The sequence below is a fragment of the Aquila chrysaetos genome, chromosome 20 (assembly GCF_900496995.4).
Source record: "Aquila chrysaetos chrysaetos chromosome 20, bAquChr1.4, whole genome shotgun sequence".
Lineage (NCBI taxonomy): Eukaryota > Metazoa > Chordata > Aves > Accipitriformes > Accipitridae > Aquila > Aquila chrysaetos.
The window spans coordinates 11660432-11685847 of record NC_044023.1 but is presented as its reverse complement, the minus strand read 5'-3'; the positions used below and the strand labels follow the sequence as shown (position 1 = coordinate 11685847).

Sequence of the window (25416 nt, the reverse complement as noted above, 5' to 3'; positions counted from 1 at the left end):
GTGGCAGACATGACTTTGTAGTAGGTCAGCAAAATAGCCTATCAAGCTAGTTTTTTAAAATTAAATACATTCTGGAAAATATGGTTTGCTGCAAAGTGGTAGTGATCATTGCAAAATATTTAAAATGCCTGAGTTGTAATCTCTCTCTCTCCTTCTGTTAGCTCTGAGCAACTAAAAAAAAAAAAAAGAGCTTTAATCACCAAGGCTGTATTCTTTCTTAGTGATTCCAGCTTTTCATTAAGCAGTGATTAGTACTCTTCAATTATGCATTCGTTTATCTTAGTGATGCATTTACAGTTAGAGATAGTGTTGGTTTATTGAATTTGGCTGATGCCTGGCAATTTCAGCAGATGTTTTTTTTGCTTGCCATGTAAGAACATGCAAGAAAGCAGTGGAGAGGGGTTTATAGCCTTGGCGTTGTTTTTAATGATAATCTGATAATCCTACCTGATTTTTTTGAAGAAAAGTGGAAAATACGAGCCCCCCCCCTTTAGAACTTTCAGAAACTCTGTTCTGAAGTCCACTTCTGGGCTTTGTCTTTGTCTGGTGGACATCATTTGTTCATGGTATGCGCTTTTCAGGTGCAGGGGAATGAGCAGTGTAGCAGGCTGATCTTTGAAGCTTGTAGTTGGAATGGATTTTTCTCCATGTTCATAAGTTGGCAGTTCCAGAAACTAATTAAAAGATTGTTGTTTTTTTTCCTTAAGGGGAGTGGGGGAAGAAGGAAAAGAGGGACAGTGCAGTAGAAGATGGGGTTGAAGAGCAATTTCTTGATACTTATGTTGTCCTTTCCTGTACAAGTAAGAGGGAGGAGAAGAAAAAAGCACCTCAGTACTGTTAAAAGCTGCCCTAGTTTGTTTTCTGTCATAGCTGGATAGGATTAAATTAGGTGGGCACTGGTGGACTGTGAGGTGGAGTGGTTTGTGGCAGGGGGAGTAGGGTTGCAGATAACCCACCTTTGCTTCACTTCTATTTGTTTCATGTTTTTTGTTTGTATGTTTTAAAATTATGTATTCAGTTTGCTTCCAGATTCAACAGTAGACAAGCTTGAGTTCTAGTTTATTAACAGAACTGAAATGAAATAGGCTTCTTTGCCTGCCCAGTGCTGCTGCAGAGGGAATAGATTGTTGGTGCTATCTCTTGGTACTGAAAACTTCAAAGTTTTCATTTTGCTGGTAAAGCCCTTCCTAAAACTTGTATGCTCTGATATGTTGTGATTTAATTTTCCTTGGACCAATAGAATCTAGCTCAATAAGAGAGGCAAAGCTTCTCATCGTACACTTAACTCTTATTTTTCTGAGTAACAGAGAACATTATGCATGTTTAAAACATCGTGACTATAAATAAGCAAATTGAAAAAAAAAAAAAAATAATTTTTTTTCCCCTTGTGGTCTGTCAGGTCTCCTCCCCACACCCAATGTGTACCTTGCTTGACAGGGCATTCTAGAGATAAAGATCATGTAAGCAGATGCTAGTATTACTTTAGTAAGGGAGGAAAAAAAATCCATCTATGTGTTTTTTATCTAATTTTTTCTACTTTCATGTAGACCAGTCGTTAAAGACTATTTCATTTTCTGTACCTATGTTACTTACCTTTTTTCCTCTTCATACACTTTATTTCAATGTTATATTTTTTTACAAAATGGCAAGATAAACTGCTTTTGAGGATAAAATTAACTGTGACATTTTAAACATAATTAATAAAAATAATTTATTGGAAGTACTTTAATGAACTCTTCTAACAAAATTTAAGTCTGTAGTAAATTGTCAGTAAGAATATACTTAATACAGTTCCTTTGTACCTCTCTTTCTTTATTATTATATGATTCCATCGTTTGATGTGAAGACTGAAGTGGCTAGATAACAAATGAAGCATATTTACTTAAGTTAATTTGGAATGAAATTCTCATTCTGATTTTTCCATCCCTTGTTCTGTAATTCCAGTTCTTGCTGTCAGAAAGTTTAATTTAGAATCTGTTGTTCTCTCTGAGCCTAGAAGATGTGAATTGCAAACAAGACTTAATAAAATGTGAAAAGTAATAGTTAAGAATATAAAAAAATCTTGCAAGGCAAAAGCATCTAAGAATGGGTTTCCGTGAAGACGAAAGTGTGTAATCTTTAGATATTCTTGATATACTTCTGATACTGTTTTGTTTTCTTGCTTAGGAATTTCTTCTCTTAGTCACCTGAGAAATTGTATCACGGAGGTTAGATTAGAAAGTGTGGATGGTTTTGCTGGATTTCTGGGCACTTCATTTCTAAAATCCCATCCAAGCTAGATAGTGATGGCTCGGTGCCTGTAGCTGCTGCTCTTTTAATTTTTGCTGTGACTAGTGGTCTCTTGAAACGTGCTGGTTACGTTGCTCCATTTTTAAACAGTGAAATGCAAATTTATAGGTAAGGCAAACTTTGGACTAGAAGCATTACTGCTTTGCACTCCATATTATTTTCTTGTTTATCTGGGTTTCTTAGTCTGTTTGTTGCGTATTTCCACTGAATAACTTGAGCAGTGCCAGCATTCCTGAGAGCTGGTCACATGAGCTTGGCAGAGCAATGTGTATTCTGAGCAGACTTTGTTTTCTGTAGGCTTTCTTCCCACTTCCCTGGGGATGTTGTCAGCCTCTGTTTTAGCTTGGAAATTTAGATTTTAGGAGAGAAGAAGTGGTTCTTAATTACCAAATGAAACATAGGAGGGTGAGCGTGGGATGCAGAGCTGGGAGACCTGTCGTACTTTTTCTTCTGATGACCCTTCTTGGTCACAGAAGCACAGCTCTGGTCTTGATGAAGGTTTTGATCTTGAGTGATGATTTACTTAACCAACAGATGTTATTGCTCACAAACTTAGTTTACACAAACTGCCACTACTACTTGTAAAATGCCTGTGCTTTTGAGTCAACACTTGTATTTTATTCAGTTGTTCATTCATCCTAGAGAAAATGCTGGAGGACTTGCTCTGAATTATTCTGAAATATCTATGAAAATCTAAGCATGTTCAGGTTGATATAAAATTTGAGCTGTACTGTGAAATTACTGTGCAGGGTTGTGTTGAACAACTTCACCTTTTGAGATTCTTCAAAATATCTAATAGAAAACTTTTTTAATTATGAGGGGTTTTAGAGATAAAAGGACTGTTTTTGTGTGTTGATGGTTTCTGCATGTTCATCTCACAAGATCTATACTTTTCTAAGCATAAAACTTGAAGCAATAAAATAACCTGGCTGTGTCCGAGATTAAAATGTTTTCATTGTTCTGGGGAGCAACTGTTCTAAATTTAGCTTGTGAGCTTTGTAAAGCTGGGGCCTTGTTTTGTGTTTATCTGTGAAGTGCCGTGCAAGCTTGTGGCTTTGTAGAAGTAATGTTTCGGAGCCCAGTTAGGTGATCTGCATCCATGCAGCCTCATAGGAGTTCTCTGTAAGGGAGTTTGCAGGATTAAGGTCCAAACCAGTACAAACTCAGAACAGTTCTATATTTTGCTCCTTAGTTGGCTGCAAAGCTTTGTTCACAGGAGTATCTTTTTTTAAGTAATGAAGTAAATAATTCAAAGCATTTAAAATTTTTTTTTTACACTAATATTCTACCAGTGAAATTCGGGAATATCTTTTTACAGCACTTATTTTGCTGTCAATTTTTTTAAAAAAAGCCATCTGTTTATAAGTCATGATGGCTTAGCTTTTTCACCTTCCCTCCTATTAATGCTGTTGAAAACATTTACTCAAGCATTGCTACTGTCTCTTATCTCTGTGTGGTTATAGATCATTAAATTCTGGCCCCTCTTAATACAGTATAAATTCTAATCTTGGCAAGTATTGTGTCTAGTTTTATTTAGTAATTAAACTCTGCACTGCTTTTCTCCTTTGCAATGAGCATCACCTTTTATATTACAGTGGACTTCTATTAATTGTGTGGAGAATGTATTAATGTGAAACACAAATACCATACAATCTGCAATATCTGGAGTGCTTGTAGCATTGGCATTTTAGATAAATGATAACATGCTGGATACGCTGTTTTGTCCTGAAGTACTGGGATGTGAGATTTACATGACTGTTGACCCCTTGGGACTACTCTGAGATGAGGTGTGTATCTTGTGTAATACTAGTCAGCAAAAATTTAAATGAAAATAAATACACTGTCAAAAGCTCTTCTGTTGGTCTGGCAGGAAGTATAAAATAGTACGATATGCTTGATAATGGCTTCTTTGGAGAAGATTCTTTGGCACAATGGGATGTGACTTAGTGGAATGACAAGCTATGCAGAATGCTTATTGTCATGATTTGATATTGAATTGTTAGTCAGAACCTGATGTCTGCCATGGACTGAAGGCCAGAAAACTGAGTACAAAATAAATCTTTTCTGGAATTTGAGTGGCGAGTCAGATTTATCTTTTAAAACAAACAGAAGGTACAGTCTTTGTGAATGTTAAAAACTCTGTTGAAGCGAACTGAGTATAAACTAATAGATCATTGCTTTGAGGTTGGTTTCAAGTGATAAGTTTGCAGTGGTTTTGCATATAAAAACTTACCTTGGTAGTGCAGTATTAACTCTTAAAACCTTAGCAAGAACAATTTAATGGCAGCATTAGCTCTTCAGCTTCTGATCTCTTCATCTGAAATTTGTAAGTTAACAAAGCACCTAATATTCAGCATTGCAGCAAGGCAGGTTAACTGACTGCTGGCTAGACTCCAGAAAAATTTGTCTTCCAAAATATTGCTGTTTACTCTGGCTCTGATTATCTGTGCACAGTGCAGAGAATGAAAGTATCCTATTCCCCACTGCTGGCATTCTTAATTTAATTGTTTGGGACTGATTTGTTTTAGAGATTTCTTTCTTTCCATGTACCATACTGCTATAGCTGTGTAGTAATGGAGGTGCTTGAAATAAAACTGAGATTGTTTGCAGGGTGTCTTTCTTGAGGACAACCTTGTTTTTTTTTAATGTGGATATATTTTTCATTCTTGACCCAACACTGCTTTTCTCGTAAGGGTTATAATTGTTGTTGGCTTTTGGAGATGGTGAAGGTTTGGAAGTTACAGTGTTAGTGTTAGAAGTCTTGTAGAGTTGTGTATCATGAAATTGAATGAATTTCCCAGTTTCCATATGGATGGAGTTGTATGTTGACGTACATGACATGAGGAGTAATATAATTGTTCTTCTATCTATATTTTTTCATTTGGTTACATGCTGCAGCAGGAATACCAGTGCAACAATTTTCTGCATTACTGTCAGAGAAATTGAGAAACTTGTATCAAAATTGGGGTTTACCATGCTCCAAAGTACAGAAGACTCTGAAGGCTAAATGTAATATAGTCCTGGTAACTTGAGGTAGTCTTCTTTCTTTTCTAACTTCCCACTAGATATTGGTAGCTTTTTTAGTCATTCTAGATTGAACTGCTTGATAGAGAAGCAAAGCTCTAGCTGAACGTATGAGAGACCTGTGTAGGAGATTTAAACTGAAATAGGCATGTTTATTACTGTTAGTTGTTGTGGGTTTGTCCTTTGTTTTTCCCCTCCATTTGATTCTTAATCGTAGTGAGATTTGCCCTTCCTTGACTGACATAATTTTTCAAACTCTATCCATAGTATTCTGTCAATGCAGGTGATGACCAGGTGTTACTTAGCTCTACAGCCTTGATGTCATTCTGCAGCTGGGCACTATGTTCATCTTTTGGGCAAGCTGTCATGGCTCCTGGTCAAAGCTGGGGTTCCCTTTGAGAAGAACTTGTTGACCCTTTGTACAGTATCTGCCTCGCAGGCGGACTCTGGAGCCATTGTGTGGAATGCATGTCTAATGCATTCCACTCAGACCCTCAGTTCCATTCCATAATGTTAGCTTTAATTGGCTGTTTTTAAACTTTCATGTACAATTTGGTTGTACATGGTAAATTACCACCCTCTTCGCCTTTTCCTAAGAGCAAGAAACTAGAATCCAGACTGTGCTTTCCCTTGCTGCCTTTTACTATTACCCTTGAGCTCTTTTAGAGACAACACTGATGGGTAGTGTTTCTGTCAGAGGACAGACCTTTTTTTTTTTTTACTAGTGTTTTTTTCCTTTAATCTCCCAAACACTGTACTTTTTAAACACTGCGTTGTATTTTTGGCCTGACTTCTGCATTTGAAAGTTTAAAGAAAATTAATACTTCTTGTCCAAAGTAGTATCTCCAATTTAATATCTGTTGCCTAATTCTTAGTGTAGCTAGATATCCAAGTGATTTTTTTTAAAATATTCATATATTTTAATTTTAATTAACTTGTTTGTGTGTATGAGAACTTCAGAACAGTCTCATTTGTATAACCAAGGTTTGTCTTTGCTATATAAGAATGCCTTTGTATGTGCTTCTGAAGTGTCAAAATTTATAGCATGGGTGGAACGATAGTCTCTGCTGTTACACAGATTTCATCTAGGCTTAAATACTTGATCAGAGCATCAGCAGAAGCTATTTTTGAGAAAGAGGGGTAGTTTAGTTATGTGAGGAAAAAAAAGTTGGCAGTACTGCATACAAAACAAATTTTGCAGTTCGAGCTCAAAACAGTGATGAGTCTCTTGTTCGTACTTGGTATGAATAAAGTAAAACAAAGCCTGCCTTTATCCTCCATAACAGGCTTATGAGCTCATGTTTCGGCTTTTCCTTTCCCCTCCCTTTCTAACATGGACTCTGTCTTTTTTTTTTTTTCTTTGCTAAACACACAGTAACTTTCCACAATATTTTTAATCTTGACAAGACGTCCAGTGGCTGATGATGCAAAAGTGTTGCATCAACAAAGAGGGGATGATAGTTGGAGCATTCCAGGTCTGACATTTTTGGCCAAGGAGCTGTGTATTGTGGCCACTGATTCCTCCCTGCACAGCATGCTTGCTTCAGGCAGGAGACTACTTTTCATTGACTCCTGTTGTGTGCCTCCCTGCTCCTTATTTTAGGCTTCCCCAAGAAGTTATGACTGGGAGTCTTATGGTTTTAGATGAAAGAGCCTGTTGTCTTGTTGAATTATCTCCTTTCTGTCTGTATTTAAAGCAAAGCTGGCAGGTAAAAAAAAAAATTACAGTAAAACAAAAGCTCTGTTATAGTAACATCTTGGGCTAGATTAGAATAAAACTGAAAGAATGATCTATATGGTTTTTTTGTGTGTTTGTTTAGACTGCTTGTTTACCTATAGTCCATTGGCATCTGGCAGTGGAACTGGACTCATTGCGTTCAACTTCAGATGGGTTCCTGGGCACTGGTGGGACATAACCCACAAAAATATATTGACTGAAATAAATCATGATAAGGATTTCCCCTTTTAGAGTAAAAATTGCCCATATAAAAATTGTGTATCATGGAATTTTAAAATAATATACACATGTAATCATGGACATTGAGTTGCCGTAAGCATCTTGTACTCTTAGATTTTTGACCTAAACCACACATTTTCAATTTTTCAGTGTTCTAATGCAACATTTTAAGTGAACCACTTTTTTTAGTGGCTGAAGTGAATGCAACTCGTGAACCTTTTTGTTCACTAAAAGCATAGCTGATATTTTAAAAATGGATTTAAGAACTTCCTCATGACAGCTAAGCTTCTTGAATCCATATAAAAATCTGCTTAGATCACATAATTTAGCCTTGCAGCACTGGTTTTATTGTGCAAATAAACTATCAGGAATTGATTTATAAGCTAGTTGTTTCATAGATGTGCCTGTTTGTTATGTTGGCTGTTATTGTCATAGTCTGTATTCCTTCACAGCATAAAGCCTTCAGACATCTCTTCAGTCATGTCTGTTAGGCTGTTGCAATCAGGTACTTCTTCTAGTCATGAAGTTTTCCCCAATTTAATAAAGGCAAGGTGGGATAATTTGTTGATTTCTACCTGAATGCATCATTAACCATTACAAGAGGGGAAATTAGGGCATAGGTTTGGTGTTGGTTTTTTTCCCCTTTTTGTAAATCTTATTTTTGATGCAAAGGCAGTTCTGTCGCCAGCCAGTCCAGCATGCGTAGACTCTCCCCCCCACCATAAAACAATGAGCACATTCAGGCACAACTCGTGTTTTCAGTTATTAAAAAACGGAGCCGTCTGTCTCTGCCTGTGACTTTAATCTTTAAGCCTTTATTCCCTGTACCCCACCCCCTCTTTCTTTCCCCAACCTTTTGTTTGTGAAGTGCAGAGCTACAGGATATGTGGGCCTGGAGTTTCTGAATGTATTGTACATTCCCCTGGCAATTACAGATGTTTATAACCCTGACTGATGTTATTTCAGTATTGTGGAGGGTGAAGAGAAAATTAAAGAATGCTTTTTTTTCTTTGCCCCTAGCAGTCTTTAATTTTTTTTGAGGGGAGGGGAAAAAAGAAAAAGAAAAATGTAAACTCTTAATTTCTTTAATAAAAATCTTGTTCAGCATCCTTAGGTGGAACATATCCGAGAGCTGTACATGAACCTTCCCACAGACTACTATAACTCTTCTGTTGGGACAGTGCGTTGTGTGAAGTGTTTTAAAAAGCATAATAGTAGGGGATTTTAGTACGAAACAGGCTCCTTGTTGTGGGGTCCCTGACCTTTGGATACTTTATTTCAAAGACAGAGACAAGGTAGCTTAGAGCTTGAAATGCTTTAAGAGTAGAATCACATTAATTTATTTCTAGCTTTACATGCAAACTGGATTTTCTTTTTTGTAGAAGAATGATTTAGAATCTGATGAATTGGAGACTTACTTTTGGACTAGTGACTTGCAGAATTGTTCAAGAAAATTTATTTTTGTTAGTCTCATAGAAATATGCTCTTGATCTGTACAAGGTTTAAAATCAATTTCTTATTGGTGTTCCTTGAGCTATCTAAAGCTGCAGGTGCACTGTAAGATTAGTGTCCTTGAATTGACAGAGGTGGAGAGAAGAGAATCTAGTAGCAAATCTCTGTGATCAAGGTGTTGATTCGTGTGTGTCTTGGGGGTCTCTATGCGTTTCATGATCTTCAGGGTAGTTGATCTAAAGCACTGAATTTAAGCAGAGAGAAGTTTAACAGAGTCATGAGTTTCAAGGTGTTTTGGCAGTATTTCTAAGGTACAACTTTCATACCGATACCTGTTTTCTGGCTGTATGGAAACTGGTTTATAGGTTGTGCAAATTCAGAGTTGCGTGTCTAAAGGTATGTTCAAGTCTGTCTAGCTACACCTGGTGTGATGGTAGTCCTTATTTCTTATGACTGCTGCATGAAACTTTTTGTGAGACGGATCTTTCAAAGATGTGTCAAAAGAATGAACAAGAATTCACAGTGAGATATCCTTTGGCTGGGCAGGACTTTAAGAAGTTAACACAAAAGATAGCAAAGAAGTCTTGCTGTCACTTAAACTGACTAAAATATGCTTAAAGAATTTCTGATAGATGTTCTAAGATGTTCATAATTCAGTAATTCTCCTAAACACCCAGAGGGAGGCAATAGATGCTCTGTAGTAACAATTCTCCAGTCCTTTGGGAGGAAAAAAAGCCCAACAAGTTGGACATTAAGCATAGCACATTCCTTTTATCCTGAGATAATCAAGTACTCAAGTTGTGTATTGCTTGTGTAAGGATTTCTGAAATGCGCTATTTCTTTTTGTATTGCAACACGAGCATGGATGTGATTGAATCCTAGATATGCTAATTTAACGATATCATCTTGTAGGAATTTTAAAAGAACTTGATGAAGAGCTGAGTGTGAAATAGCACTGATATAGAATAGAATTCACAGAAACTTTGTAGTTGCTGTTAAGGTGTCTGGTTCCCCCCCCCCCCCGAGTCCAGTACTGGGCCTGTATGTGATAGTAGATTCAAATACATACAGAAATATGAACACGTTGGTTAGGAAACATTTCAGTTAGTTGTGCTGTTCTTGGAAAACAGAGTTAAATTTTTCTGAAAAGCTCATACAGAAGTTCACTGCCTGAAGCAGCTGACTGGTTTGAAGGAAAATATGTGCACGTGGGTACTGTTTGCCTGTTTATGTACTACTCTCCCTGAAACAACCCTGGAAACTGTATCGAGTTATTCCAGTCATCTTTAATGTACCACTTTTGTCTCTCCAGTACAAACGTGGTTTTGTATGACTGTTGTAATTCATAACGATAGGCATACAGGTGTATCTTACTGTAGGCTGAAGTTTTAGGATCCTGCGCTATCAGGGAGGTAGCAGGAATTTCCATGACTATAGATACTCTAGAAGCTTTCACTATTTGTCTCCACACGCTAGTGTTTATCTAGTGGAGAAACCTCAGGTGCAACATTCCTGAAGCTGGGAATAGTCCGTCTGTTTCTGTCTGGTGCGAACTGAGTCTTTAGAAATGGAGCAGAAGACTCCAAGATGCGTGGAAGTCTGGCAGAACTGGGGTTGGGCTCAGGTCCTCATTCATGCAGGTTCAGTGCCTTCATAATTCTTCAAGATGCTTGATTCCTTTTATACTGTTTAGCCACTATTTTCTCTTTCTGGTTTTGGAAATAGCTTCAAAGATGATGTCTGTACTCTTTGAGAGATGGAGTGGGCAGAATGGTCATACCTTGTAGTCACATTATTTGCAACATATTTAGCGTTATCATACACAAATATATTTACTTTTTTTTTTCTTTGAAACTTGGTGGGAGATCTTGTCGAGAGCAAATGTAAAGCTGATATAATTCAAGACTATAAAAAGTTTGTGGCTTTTTTTTTTTTTTTTTTTTTTAAATCTTATTTCTTCTGACCAGTTTGCTTTTCAGTGTTTACCATAAAGACTTCATGGACCTTTGGGGACCATTTATGGTCACTATGTAAGGCTCAAGTGTAATGTTACCTTATGTTTAATTCTGCAGAGCAGTGCAAAAACACACATGGCCTTGATACCAAAGCAAAATACCTCTGAATAAGAAGTCTGAAACTTGAACTAATCACTCATCAGGCCATAGGAAAGCTTAGTAGGACCTTGAGCACACAATATTGTCTGAGGAGGTCAAAGTGGGATTTTACAAGTATCCATTTTTTTATTTTGCACCTTTTTCCTGAACATATAGTGTTGATTTACTGTGCAACTTATTCAGAAGTTTCAGAAACCTTGTTTTATGAACTCAACAACTCTAGACAGAAGGAACAGGGCGCTTCATTGCAAACCTCAAAGTTTGAGTCCGATATGAATTGGTGGAATTACAGGTGCCATTTTTGTATGTCATTTGGGAACCCAGAAATTTGACGTGACTTTTTCTTCTTGAGATGTTTTATAGTCTGGATGCCAAATTAGGGAACTGAATCTTTTTGTGCTAGGTGTAATACAGGCATGTAGTGAAAAAAAAAAAGGTTACAACCCAAATGGTAACAACCCAATTGTTTTCTGCTGTGCTTTATTTTGCTTTCAAGTGTATGAAATAACCGTTTTTCCTACTATGTGCCATAGATTGTACTCCAAGGATGATGAGCTGTATAATGATGTTCAGCCTAAAATGTTAGGTAACTTCTAGTCTAGTTTGGAGCAGTATCCTAAATAATTAACTTTCCAGCTTTACTGGTATCTGTATTTGCATATATGTATATATGAATGACACTTTAAAAAGTTAATGTTTGCTAACTAATTCACAATTTATGCACTTTCGACTTCAAGCCAAGAAAGAAATTAATGCAGCTGAAATACCATGGTGTTGTGTAATTCAGCAAATGTGAACTTTTTCATAGCAGTCATCTGTGTCTACTCAGAATGATTGTTGCTTTTTCAAGATATGTAGGCTTTTTTAAACCCTACCACAGTTAATGTTTTCAGCCTTAAAATAAGTAGAGGTCTTTTTTGGACTCTGTCCAGTTTGTGCCTTGTCAATATAGAAATTCACATCTACTAATAGGTAGTATTAAAGAAAAGGACTTTGTTACATGTGGAAGAAGGATGATGTCTTCTCTCATATGGTGCTTTACCTCCTTTTTTACACATGCTATGTATTACACGGCATGTCTTGTTACAAGGCAAGGATTGTATGCTTTCCTACATACAATGAGGGGAGAACATTCTCATTTGTGGTGCTTTTCCGGTTTTCTTCAGAAATATTTTGAAGAACAGGAATTGAAATGCCAGACCCTAGTAGGTACTCATCTAATTTGCTACATTTTCAGCGGTAACAGTCAAAGTGAATGTTTTGGAGGGTTAGAGCAAGAAAGTCAATGATGGAATGAAGTGTCCCTTGCTTTAAGTTTCATCTTATACCTCTTACACAGGATAAAAACATAAATATTTTACAAACAATGAAACTTCATCCAGCTGGATGTAGCTTTCAGAATCTTAATTGTGTAAATATCAAATGTATATTTTCATTTGTCTGAAGCCAAATGGTATCTAGCAGCACTGAGCTTTGGATCGTTGTGCAATTTACCATTATATAATTGATTGTGCTCTTTTGTTAGAGGTGTTTTATTTCCCTTCTCTTGCTTGCCTTCATGTGCTTTTGTCATTGCATGCTACTAGCATGGATTTTTCTTTGTAAGTGAAGTTGTATGTGAAGAACTTAACTGCATTTGTCTTGTTTTCCTTTTTTTTTTGAAGCCACTTTATCTTTCAGATTCCTTTTTCAGAAAGTGATTAGATCTAAATGTAGTATTTTATTTCAATGTTACATCGCATATACAGTCTAATACTTTACCTTTTTTGACTGCTTCTAAACATAAAACAGTTTTGCATTGAACAGTATATAATGACTATGTTGTTTCATAATTTTCTAAAGTAATAGCACTAGTTTTGTGTAAATGCATGTGTACTTAGTAAGTTTCTTGCAATGCTTTCTGACAATGCATTGACCACGTATACAGCTTTAAGTTTCTCTGAAATTCTTCAGGCTGCTGTTTCATGAGCAACTTGGCCTGCAGCAGCGCCCTGTCCCTAGAATCAGGAGGCTTGCTTTGCTCTTTCCTTTCTTCCCTTTCGCAGCTCCTGGCTGTTTGGTCCTGCTGCCTCCCTTGTGCCAGTTGTGGCTCTCCCTGGAGCCCTGCATCAGTTGGGTCGCCTCACTGATCCAGAGGAGAGCTATCTGGTATTGCTGAGTTGAACTGACTGGTCTGAGCTTCAACTTCGCCTTTCGTCGGGCCCTGCATGAGCTGTGGGAGACCTGAATAAGCGCGGTGTTGGGAAGCGTAGCTGGGAGCAGGAACTTGCCAGCTTGCAGAACTGCAGCCTTCTATCACCAGGGTGTGCTGGAGTGAATACCTTTTCAGTATGCTCCACTTCGCTGATGACTGCTTCTAAGTAGCTGACTCTGTACAAATAGCTATGTAAATTAATGCAATAACAAAGTAAAGTGTGTTATTGCCCTGGCTTGAAACTACATGGGTAGAAATGCCTTTTTGACTTGGATGTTTTATCTTTACAATGGAAGTGAAGGAAAAAAACCAAAAATCTACTCTCGTGCTTCTGAAAGTATGCTTAAAGTAAAATGGAACCTTTCCTTGTCGGTAGAAGCATGTATCCTTAGCAGTGCCTGTTAGGCTGCTCTCACTTACGTGTAGGCCGAGGGAAGGTTAGGTGCAGTTAGCTTCTGTTTGTGTTGGGGAGAGGGGAGGAAAAGTGTAGGAAATTCTTCTGTTACCTAAATTAAAAAGATCCACAGCAATCTCTTGTTGATAGTGATTTCTATTTGGGAGGCTTTGGAGGAAGAATTCTGTTTTATTGTGTGTATTTTTTGCAAAACTACATGTAATCTTAATGTGTGTTTAACCAGTGAACTTAGTGAGATCATAATGAGGGCTTCCTGCACTTGCCTTGTTTTGTAACGGTCTCTCTTCTATAGTGGTGGAAACTGAAGAAGTGTTCAGACATTTCTCAGGCTGGTGCTTTTGATCTCCCTCAGTCAAAGAAGAGTAAACACCTCAGAATAAATCTTCTCTGTAACCATCGCTGCTGACTGAGCAGTGTGAGTCCTTACTGTTCTCTGAATAAGTAAATCGGGGAGTCATTGGAAAATAAGTTGAGAGATGTCAACAGCTCAATGCTAAATTTTTGTCTGTGTCACAGTGTCAAGTGTATCCTTTTTTTCCTCATGTTTTCAGAGTACCCCACTTCAACTCCCAGGCTGCCTGCACTTGCCTGTTTTGGGCTGGAACGCCCTGCTGCTCCCCTTGCACTGTAGCTCCTGACCCAGAAGTCTGACAGTTCACACGTGTTTCAGAGACTATAAACAGAAGCATGCAGTGAGAAAACTTATTCAAAGTATTATTTACTTTGTAGTAAGAATAAAACACTTGGGGAGGGGAAAAAAAAGGGACTTAAAAATAATCGGTCTACATGTATAGTTGTTCTGCCCGAAGCTTGCCTTGCCATAATAATGAATTACTTAGGCCTAAGATCTCCAGGTGTCCCTAGAAAATGCATATGGGCAAATCTTGTTCTACACTCTTCAGTGTTTGTTGGTTGGTTGGTTTTGGTTTTTTAAGTGTTTTACCTCTTAAAGCATTGTCTCCTCATAAAATGGTTCAGGTTGGAAGCAACCTCTGGAAAGTCATCTGGTTTTCCCCCTTAAAGGTGGGCCAGCCATCTCTAAGTGGGCCACCTTTAAGCTAGATCAAGTTTCCCAAGGTCATTTAGGGCTCCCTGGATGACCATGTGTACAACACTTCTCTGAAGATGATAAAGGCAACGCAGGACTCCTTACATACTAAAGTCTTGTGAAGGATCTCTTGATGACCTTCTTTCTTCCTGTGTTGTAATGCTTTTTTTGAGAGAGTTTTCACTTTAAGGTTTGTTCGGTTTTTTTCCTCAATAAATCATCAGTTTGATATAAGCTTATTCCCATGTGCAATATTGCAATAGCTAGAGCATATAATAATAAATTATTGGAAGATATGCCTCAGTCTTTCTTAGTGTGACCTTCATGGAGGCCTTATCAGCTTTGTTCGTGCTATTTCAGCATGGTGAATCAAGCTTATTGACACACTCTAATCATTATAGGCATTTCCTCCCTTTGAAGAACACAGACTTGTTTCTGACACATAGTTAGAACATAAACAAGTAAGATCCTTGGATGACTTGACAAAGGAGGGGGTAGAGGCCTTCATTGCCTTTATCCTCTTCAGGACAATATTGCACACTGTTTCATCTGGGAGAAGAAGTGTAAAGTATATTCCAAGTGGATTCTTGTGTGAGGTCTTTTTGCAAAAGAACACTTTTATTCCTTATTAGCAATTATCTGTTTCCATCACTGGCTACTTGTAGTTGAGTTGAACTCAGGATTACAAATAAATAACTGTAAAAGACAGGTTAATTTGACATATAAGAAATGAACTTAGAATTACGCCCTTATGGTCATCCTGCTTTTTCTTTGTAGCTCTCAGTTTAGGGAAGAACCTTAGTGGCTGGTTTTCATTTAAAGGGAATTTGTGCAACTGGTGGTTTCTTTGTTGTTCAGAAATCAAATATAATGCGTGTAATTCTGAGCTTTACTGTGTGTTCAGAAGTCTTGTGGGTTGCCAGTCTGACCCTCGCTATCAGAGATATTCCAAGCTATCCAGAGTTTGAAGCTGCACAGCTCCCTGGTTGTGCCTACAGCTGCTGAAATCTTTAGGAACGGCATGCCTGGGAAACAGTGGTGTGACACTTGAACTCCATGAGTTCCTGTTCTTTTCAAAGTGTTCCCTGACGAAAGTTGTGGTATGGGTTTTGATCCATGATTTGCATTGCTTTACAGAGGGTTTCTTTATGTGTAATTCATGCACTCCAGTTGTGTGCATGTCTCTCTCCCCTCATACCTCCTACTTATGTTTAAATTTGTGAGACTTCCTGTCCTGTAAAACATCTTCCTTATTCATCACAATGCCTCCCCTAAGGTACCAAGCAAAATCCTGTATGACTTGTAGCATCTCCCAAGGTGTTACTGTATATGAAAGCAGGGCATAATTTAGTTGTTTCTGAGTAAAGATTCTTAACAAAAAAAGGGGGGGGGAGGCTAGGAAGAGGGAAGTTTCATACTCACGGCATGATATAGACAATATTTCCTGAGACAGGAGATACTAACCTCAAAGAATTTAAAATAAAACATTGATTTTATTATTTTTTTGAAAGGGGAATAGGGGAGGCAAAAATGGTAGAATAGTCGGTCTTTTTATCCGATGTGCAGATGAAATTGATTAAACCTTAAAAACTCGCCTCAGTCCACCCGGTTTATTAATTGAAGAATTTCCTCTTCCCCAGAATGGGAAGTGCACATTAAAACAGAGCTTTGCCCCTGAGTAGCAATGATACTTGAGAACGGTACATTTTCTACAATCCTATTTTCTCTTCTGCACTAGAGGAAATCCTAACATGGTAAAAAGCATATTTAAAAAAAAAAAAAGTATGTTTAAGGAAGTCCTCTTTCATTTCCTTGTAAAGCATGAAATCAAATTATAGCCCATGGCCCACAATTATTTTATTTTTACATTTCAGATTCCGTTTTCTTCTTCCTTTCAGTGCCTGTGAGCAGGAGTTGTACTGTTTGTGCAAAGTCAGCTAGAAAGATTACCACAAACAGGACAGGGACCCAGTAGCTTAAAGAAGCCATGAATTGGAATCTGTGCCTATGTTCTGTGCTTGCGTGTCATGCAAAACCTCCCCCTCATTCACACAGGGACTCGACCCCCTTTTCTTCTTCCTTCCATTAGCCCAGGTTTTACTGTTTGGAGCCAATTCGGCGTTATCTTGATGGATGACGGGGAATCTAATGCAATACTAAACTTATGGTTGCCAAAATAGTAGTACTTGTAAATGCTCTAATATTCTTGATCTACATTTGTTGGAGAGGAAACAATTGAGATTCTGCCTGTTTATTGAAAATGCCTTTTGGTTCTCTTTTTCAGTAAGGATGAAATTGGTAGCTAGTTTAGTGCTTGGAGTTTATAACTGAATGGTTCTGAAAGTGGGCACAGTGCACATATAATGAAATAGTACTAAGCTTTTGGAAATGATAAAGTAACACAAGAGGCTGAAATGTTTTGTGTTTAGACCTAATAATGCCCTCTAACTTGCTCTAAATGTTGCGCTTTGCCCTATGGCTCCATCTACACACAGCTCAGTCTGGGAGTTTGGGTATATAATTTATAAGCATGCAACAGGTTGCACAAACAGAAGGTATTTTGGGCATGTGCATGCAGAACTGCAACAGCTTCTGCGGTTGGGGTTGAAGGGCATTTGTTAAGGCGTAATGTTTGGTTCCAAAATAAACAAGGCAATTATAGTGCTTTACAGTTTTTAAAAATGCAGCTTGTAGGTTGGGTAGTTGCATGGTGTTTCCCTGTGAATACTGGCATAGCAGATCTAGTTTTACTAATTGTATGCTTTTGCGTAAGGATGTGAGACAGTAGTATGTAAACGTTGCGGAGTTTGCTTTAGCTTTGGTGGGCAAAATCAAGTGTCCTTTATTTGTATAAGCTGCATGGAAATCAAAGGTGGATGTGACACCACTGAACATATTTACAAGGAGTGAATCTAATGCAGGGGATGAAGGTCTGCAGCCTTGTTGCTTAGAACTCTGGGTAGGCTTTTCTTCCTATTTCAGTAAAGGTTTGGAGATATAATATACTAAATAACATGAATGCAATGAATTTTCTCCTAAAGATTAAAAGTTCATCGATACTTTTTTTTTTTTTTTAATGCATACTGTTCTTCTGGGTCATCTTGTCTTTTTTGGTGTACTCAGACAGCAGTTGGTGAGCTCTTTCAGGATCAAGAGTGAGAGCTAGCTATGAATGATGTGTTGCAAGTGGTACTGTTTTGCTCTTCCCTTGGAGAAATGCAGATGATGGCCAGTTTAGGGAAACTGAGTTGCTGCCTCCTCTTTTGAAACTTGTCATAGTCTGACATCTCTGATTCAACTAGTCCTATGAGTAAAGTCAGGGCAGTAATTTACTACTCAACTGTTCATAATCAGATACTCCCCAAAATTCAGAAGCAAGAGTGGGTTGGATGCGATTGTTCAAAGCAGGGGCTAGACTTTTTCTTTCTCTTCTCTGTGAAGGTATTTTTCTTAATATCCGAGTTCTGTGTTACCTGTCACTCTTGTGATACAAATAAGTGCTGCTGTCTCCAGGTTTAGCTGGCACTTCTTGCAGTCTTTTCTCTAGGATGCTGTGCTGCTGGTCTTGTTGCATTTTTCCTGTATTTGACTGTCATCCAGATTCTCTCTGTTCATGTGTTATCTTTCTTGTTTGTTTTTCTTCACTCAGACTATCTACTTTACTTTGTGTTTTTGCTGTGGTTTAGCTGCTTATCTTGCAATATAATTCCCATCTTTCCCCACCCCCTTGTGTTTTCTGATGACAACTAGTTTGTTTCATTTGCTTTTTACAGGGCTACATCTGAGCTGTATGTCATCACATGAAGGATACTCTGATAGTTGATCTTTCATTTTCAAGCAGTGAGACATCACACGTCAGGAGGGCTCTCTGTCTTTCCAAATGTTCTTGAACACCTCTTTCATAGATTAAACAGCAAATAAAAGGTTACACCCTTGTCTTTTTCTGTAGGGGAAATTGTTTGAATACCTTAGTTTATCGTTGATTCTGTATGACCTGCTTCACTGCAGATAAAATATTTTTCTTGATTGTTGTGCTTCCTTATATGCAGACCTGTTCTTTGTGCCTCTGTTTCATTCAGAGTAATTTCAAGCCATTTGCCTGCTTTGAGGGCTCAAGGAACACTCATCTCTTCCATATTGCTCTTGTTAACTGTGTAGGATCATATCCTGTCTCCTTTTTTGAGAAAAAGCAAAGCGTTTCAGTTCTTTTTTTTTGTTCCATTTTGCACAAGAGCCCATGGCAGGCATTCTGTGGTCAGATAGTGCAGGTTTTTTGAGTGATATTGTCACCTTGTTTTGTTCTTGTTATTGGTTTTGGAGTCTTCGCTTGGTATGGCTGTGATATTTTTATGCCTCAATTAAAAGGTCTTTCCAAGTGACATTATGTATGTGAGAATACCCTTATAATCCATCCTCACTTCACCTTTCCTAGTTAAATTTTGCTCTGCTGTAGAAAATTCTTCAGGAATGTTGTTCCTTTTGTTGACTGAAATCCAACATGGTAGTGAGTTGATTGATTACTAGTGTGATAGAGATTATTTAAATAGTGAATATGAAGTTAAACATATTGTAAGTCTGCTATTACTATTTACATGCTATGAGGAAAAAGTATAGTGAATGAGATGTTCCACATTCAGGGGGGCGGGGCTTATAGTTTACCTGTGACCTGCCAACTTTCCTGATTAGAAACATTACATTTGTGAATCCCTGTGCACTTCGTTTTGACTTCCCTAGGTTATTTCATTTTAGTATTTAATGAACTATTATGCACGGGTGAAGGGTAACTAAGGAAATGGGTTCTAGAATAAAACAAAATGTAAAACTGTCTAGAAGATTGAGAGATTGGGAAGAAGGTGAATTGTCAAAGATGGCTGATTAAACAGCTCAAAGAAGAAAGTTGAGGAACTAAATCTCAGCATTATTTTTTTGCCTTGTTACCCAAGGGTCCTGTAAACTTGAGCATTCATGTCTTGATATGTGTGAGTAGACATGTACAAAACATCCTCATGCCTCGGGGAGAATGCAGTTAAAGTATTTCTGTCAATGCTGTCCTGATCTTTCCCTTGGTTCCATGACTCTGTTGAAGGGCAGCAGCTTCCCACCCTGCTTGGGTGCCAGCTCTCCCCCTGACGTGCTTTCTGTTCCATCTTGCAACATCTCTTATGAACTGTGGCCAGTCAGCACGTTAAGGCTTTGGAGGAGGCACAATAGTTGTCCTGAGACACATATTTGCAAACTTGGGTATGCTGCTGTTTCCTTGACTTGTAATATATTTTTGTCTGGAGTGTCATGATATATTTTCTGGTGTTTCTGGAGTTTTTCCAGGGACTGTACAGTTATTTTTCCTTTGTTCATCTTCTCTTTGCTATGAAATGTCCCGAGGTAGACATTCTTGACCTTCTAGCAACTGGGCTGATGATTTTTATGGCTCTTTTAAAGTGTTGCTAATAAATTCATAAATACAGCAATTACAAGTATTTGCTTTATAACAAATGTATTCAAAGCAGTTGATTTAGTGTTTCAAGATAGTGGCCCTTGTACTGAAACTGCATATGACAGTTTCAGTGCAGATTTTGTCTCCTGTTGGAGGGAAGAGATACCACACCATATACAATGCATCTTATCAGCCACCCTTTTCAAGGCCATATTTGGATCTGGTTACTTTGGCTTAATTCTGGCGCATAAGCATTGCTGTGCTCTGGTAATCATAACACAGTTAGCTAAAACTTAAGCTACAGTGTTGTTATTTTACTAGATGCACTTTTTATAGTATTAATAATCAATTTGACTTCATGGTTTGGTTTTATTTATTAATTCCCATTCATTTTAAGGATGTCACCTGTGTAGTAAGAATTACTGTGTGGTATATTTTAATATGAAATATGGGTATTAAATTTAAAAAAACAAACCCTGCCGTATGTACTCACAAAAGTGCATGCATTTTGATTAAGTGTTTTGTCCTACTTGAACTATTTTCATGCTGTTCATTCCCCCTGCTTTCTGTCCTTTAGATCTGCACTTCTGTATGGTGTATAAAGTCTAGGCCTTTTGTACAGCCTTGATAATTCTTGTGTTATAATTTAAGCAAGTTCTAAATGAGTACAATTCTTGAAACAATAAAAATGAAAAATACTTTTGAAGATACAAAGTCTCTCCGTTTTGTCATGGAGTGATATTTGAAATGATTGGTGAAAATTCTGCAGGAGGTTTGGAAGTGTCGTAATTATCCAACTAGTGCTCTGAAGGGTTTAGCATTCATTATTACAAGATGAAAGCTGTGGTAGGTTAGAAATAGTCATTTGTAACCATAATTTTTTTTTTCTTGTTGTAGCTCCCACCCACTCATTCACCCATGCACTTCAACCTCAGAATGATTTCCTATCCTGAGTTCATGGGAATTACTAACAAGGGTAGCTGTTGTCATAGCCATTGTAAAAGCTTTTAAAAAAAAAAAAAAAAAAAGTGGGGTGGGAGGAAGGTTGGAGAGAGTGAAGGAACAAGGAACAGTTGTGTCAATTTCTTGTTCTTCTGATCAAAAGCTTAAAGCAAATACTGAAAGCACTTAAATTAAGAATGCTGCAGTTTTGCATGATTTCTAGCTTCTATCATCTTTCAAAATGTGTTTTTTGACATATGACTTTCTGATAGTTCAGCTTTAGATTTGTTTTAGTTTTTTATGTTTAAACTTTCCCAACATTAAAGTCTGTTGCACTTTGCTTTTTTTGGTATTCAGAGTATTTCAGTTACCTGGAATGAGACAGGAAAATTCTGAATGTAATTAGTGGAAGGCCCAACATCCATCAAAACTGTCCTTGAAAACTAATTTAAATCCATGATATTCAGGTTTCATGACAATGATACTTTGAAAATTAAAATAAAAATAATCCATAAGCATGATAGGTAACTTTGCCTAAAAATTAGGAACTTTTTCTTGAGAAGATATAAGAATTGGATCTGTTTGTGGCTGTGTATGAAGTACATATTCAAGTTATGTAGATCTGAATTGGGGCAGAATGACAATATATTGCAGGATTTAAATCACCTCATTGTCACATTGAGGGATTGTAGGAATTTATTTAGACTTGGGTTGAACCTGCTTCTGGTGGTGGTCATCTTGTTTTTACTTTTTTTAAATTCTGGAATCTGAAAGAAGTAGTGGTGGGAAGCAGGTGAGGACTGAGGATTTTAGACATAGTTATGTGGCATGTAGTTGGCTCTTATTGGGGTTGCTCTGAGTGTGCAACTGTCTGTGATGCTGTTGTGTGTTTCTTTGGCTGTACCATATTCTTGCTTAGCTTCTTGGATCATCTTTTTTAATCAAGGCAAATGTCATGCTTGTGTTGCTGCAAGGGTAATTTTCTTAATATTTTTTTTTAAATGCAGTGATAACATCCTTAAACTTGAACTGTTAATATGGAGAAATAAGTAACCTATCACATGCGTCCGTATTTTTTATGAACTGATGGTAGCATATAATAACTTAAGTTCCTGGGGTCTTATTTTCAGACACAGCTGTGTATTTGATGCTTACTTTGACTTGTGTTTTGTTCCTGTTTCTGGGCATTTGTACATATTCTGGCAGTTTTTATGGAAACTATTTGAGAAAATGTTCCTTAATCTTTTTATGCTGCTGCAATACTGACTGTGAATTCTTCTCCAGGTGCCCAGATTATTGATTTGATGATGCTTGTAATAGATGTGACAAAAGGGATGCAGACGCAGTCAGCAGAGTGCTTGGTAATTGGGCAAATTGCCTGCCAGAAGATGGTGGTAGTTCTGAACAAAATAGATCTCCTTCCAGAGAGGAAGAGACAAAGTGCCATTGAGAAGATGACTAAGAAAATGCAGAAGACCTTGGAAAATACTAAGTAAGTTCACAGTAATGTTAACAGCTAGCTTGTAACAAAATATTTAACAAAAATACTTCATGCACATTTCCCTTCTAACATGCTTCTAAACATACTGAGACATCTAGCAAAGATGATGAGAAGAGAGTGGGAAGATTACCAGAAACTCAAATGCAGTCCTGAATTTGGTATAGAGAAATATTTTCCTATAATGAAGCTTTTCAGTTTAAAAGGCTGCTTGGAGTTCAGATTGGTTAAAACAAAGCCAGAATATCCAGGTGAAGAACTGTTGGGTGTTTGTTTGTTTGGTGTTTTGTCTTTTTTGGGGGGGGGGAAGGGATGGGGAGCGGGAGCTGGATAGGTGGTTTAGTTTATGGCCTTGCAACTTGTGTTGTGATCTGCAAGTCTTTTTCACTCCAGAGAAAAGAAAGTGTTATGGCTTTTCCTTAACTGAGGGTGAAAAATGTGATCGCCCCAACTAAGGAGAGCAGAATGATGGAAGTTTAGGTAATGTAATATGGCTCTGGCTGGGATGATGTTTGTCAGCCCTGTTTAGGTAAATTAATTGAAGTACATAATGAGTGAAGTGCAGTGAGATTCATGAGTGGAAATGTGGCTGTTACGAAGTGGGAAGATATCACAGACACAATATTTATGTAGTGGTTACACCAACTGGGTCATAAGGGGACATTGACTCCCACATTTGTAGCTGTTTAGGTTACTTTTTGATTTGAAGAATCAAAGGAATAGGATTCAGTGTACAGAGGAGAGAATTCCACCAGGACCAAAAAAGCAGAGCTTGGTTGGATATGGCAGTTCCTGCTTAGCTTATTTGTGATTGTAGCGCAATGTCCCTTTTCAACTATGTAACTGCCACAATAGTGACTAGGAAGATCTTTGTGTCTTTCCAGCTCCTGTGTTGTTCTTGGGTCCATTCATTGTGCTGGGAATGGTACAGAGCTCACCAAGAAAGTGAAATTCTCTCTTGTGAACTTAGAATCCTACAACTTTCAGTTCTCCCTGGCAGCTGTTGATTTAAAGGCAAATAAATACAGGGTGGCTTAGTTTTCTCTGTAGGTTGCTGCCCCCTTGTTCTAGGGAGACAGAGAAAGGAGATGCCTACAATATATCAAAGCATTTTAGATCAACAGTTTTTTATAGCTGTGAGTTTGTTGATCAAATTCACAGGTAATCCCAATGGCAATAGCATTGAGGTAATAAAGTTGGGAAAACTTTAGAGATAACTATCTAATGGCTTTCTTATGATTTTATTTGGTTGTTTGAAAAGTTGATGTATAGAACGTGAATTAAGCAGTATTAAAATTAATAGTTATTTTTAAATCTGTTTCTCATCTGTGCCAAGAAGTTAATGATTTTTAAGAGAATTTATCTTAATATACTGCTCAGTTTTATTTTGACCTTCTTTTAGAATTTGTTTATGCTTCTTGAATGGCAGTAATTGCTGCTGCAGGTGGTACTTCATTCTTGGTTTAGTCCAAGATCGTGTTGTGAATGATTGGAAAAAAAGACCTTTCTAGTTGCATATTCATAAAAGGAAGACGAATTTCTGTAAGGAAACTGTTGTTCAGAAATACCTTTATGTACGCTGTTTGAATGAAATCTTCTCTTTATATCCTGGAGTAAAAATGGGTCTTTACATCATGTCTTGAAAATTAGCAGACTTGGTCAAAACTGAATGGGAAGCAAGTTTTTGAAACAGTTGACATGCTAACTGTGAGGTCCTTACCTCTTGCCTGCTTCTAAAACAAGGATGTGTGTCAGCTGATCACAACAGCTGTGATTCCACCTGGAGAGAAATGGTCCTGTCACAATGTTTTAATTACACATTTGGGCGCTGGATCCTAGGAATGCTCTTTTATTGGATGTGTGCGTATTGTTCTCGTAACAAAAATTCAGCTTTTGCATGTGCAGCCTGTGCTTTATGGTGCTTTGAAAGCACTGCTGACCTGGGCTTGATTGTAAAGTGCCTGTCCTGTTGCGTATCAGGCATGTGTTGTTTCTCAACAGCATCTTTCCTACTTGACTTTGAATTTCCAAATGCATGTTTTTTAACTGTTTTTGTATTTCTAAACTACTCTTATTAGCAGGGCGTGTGCTGAGACCATTTGACAGCTGCCTTTGACACCAAACACTTGGCAATGAATTTTTTTCTAGGAATAGTTTACTTTATTATTATTTCTCTAAACACAGGGGCATGCATGCACAATTCCATACCAGTAAGCAATTTTGAAGTCTGTTGCAGCTATAGAGTAGGTATCACCATTGATACTGGGGAAATTATTGTAACGTTGTCAGGAGATTCCATAGAAGGTGGAAAAAGAAAAATAGGCAGAGGAAAGTAACTGTCATATATTTGAATAGTTTGACACTTGTAAACTTAACCTAATCAAAACTTGCTTTTTCTATGGATTGATACAAAAAATAAAAGCAAACTGTCCCTATGAATGGAATTCCTATTTTTTTCACAATTTTTTGCACATGCCAGCTTTTATTTTTGTCCAGCAGGGTCTAAACTCTGCTGACAATAAATTGGTGTGATGGCGTAAGAGTTTTAGTAGGGCTGAATCATGTCTGGAAGTGCCTCCAAAAGGCAGTATACGATTACTCCAGTTTGTTCTGGTATATGGGAAAAGGAGTAAAGAACCTCATTCAGCACAAATTTCTATTTATTGCAATACAGTGTCCTAAAGTATTTGTATGAAAATAAATTTCCAAAAGTTTTATGATTAATCACAGGAATTTTCAGTGCACATTTTTATTACCCTTTGTCCCTAGATGCCTCAGACTTATGGCATATACACAAAGAAAATACCTTATATACTTGATTACTGTTTGGTCACTAGATGAGCTTCCTCTATAGAACTTAGAATTTTTTCTGTATCAAGGCACTGTCTTTTTCCTCCAGTTCACTCTCTTTTTGAGATAAAAATCTATGGGGGGTGGGTGTCAAAAGGATGACTACAACATTTAGGTTTGGTCAGAATCTGTTACATAAGAATCAAGTATCTATGAGAACCAATCAGTTTTTGTCTTATTGTTGATTACTATTCCATTG

The 25416-nt window shown here is 37.5% G+C and overlaps 1 protein-coding gene across 6 annotated transcripts in view; it reads left to right on the top strand.

Annotated features, from left to right (window-relative positions):
• Positions 1-25416, top strand: part of EEFSEC (eukaryotic elongation factor, selenocysteine-tRNA specific) — a 132435-nt gene that overhangs the window by 15604 nt on the left and 91415 nt on the right. For 5 of the 6 annotated variants that reach the window (XM_029995964.2, XM_041118757.1, XM_029995963.2 and 2 more), the window contains exon 2: positions 22154-22361. In XM_029995964.2, the coding sequence (XP_029851824.1) occupies positions 22154-22361 (208 nt within the window). Of the gene's footprint in view, positions 1-18295; positions 18418-22153; positions 22362-25416 lie in introns of those variants that run through there. The other variant, XM_029995966.2, reaches the window with a different exon arrangement.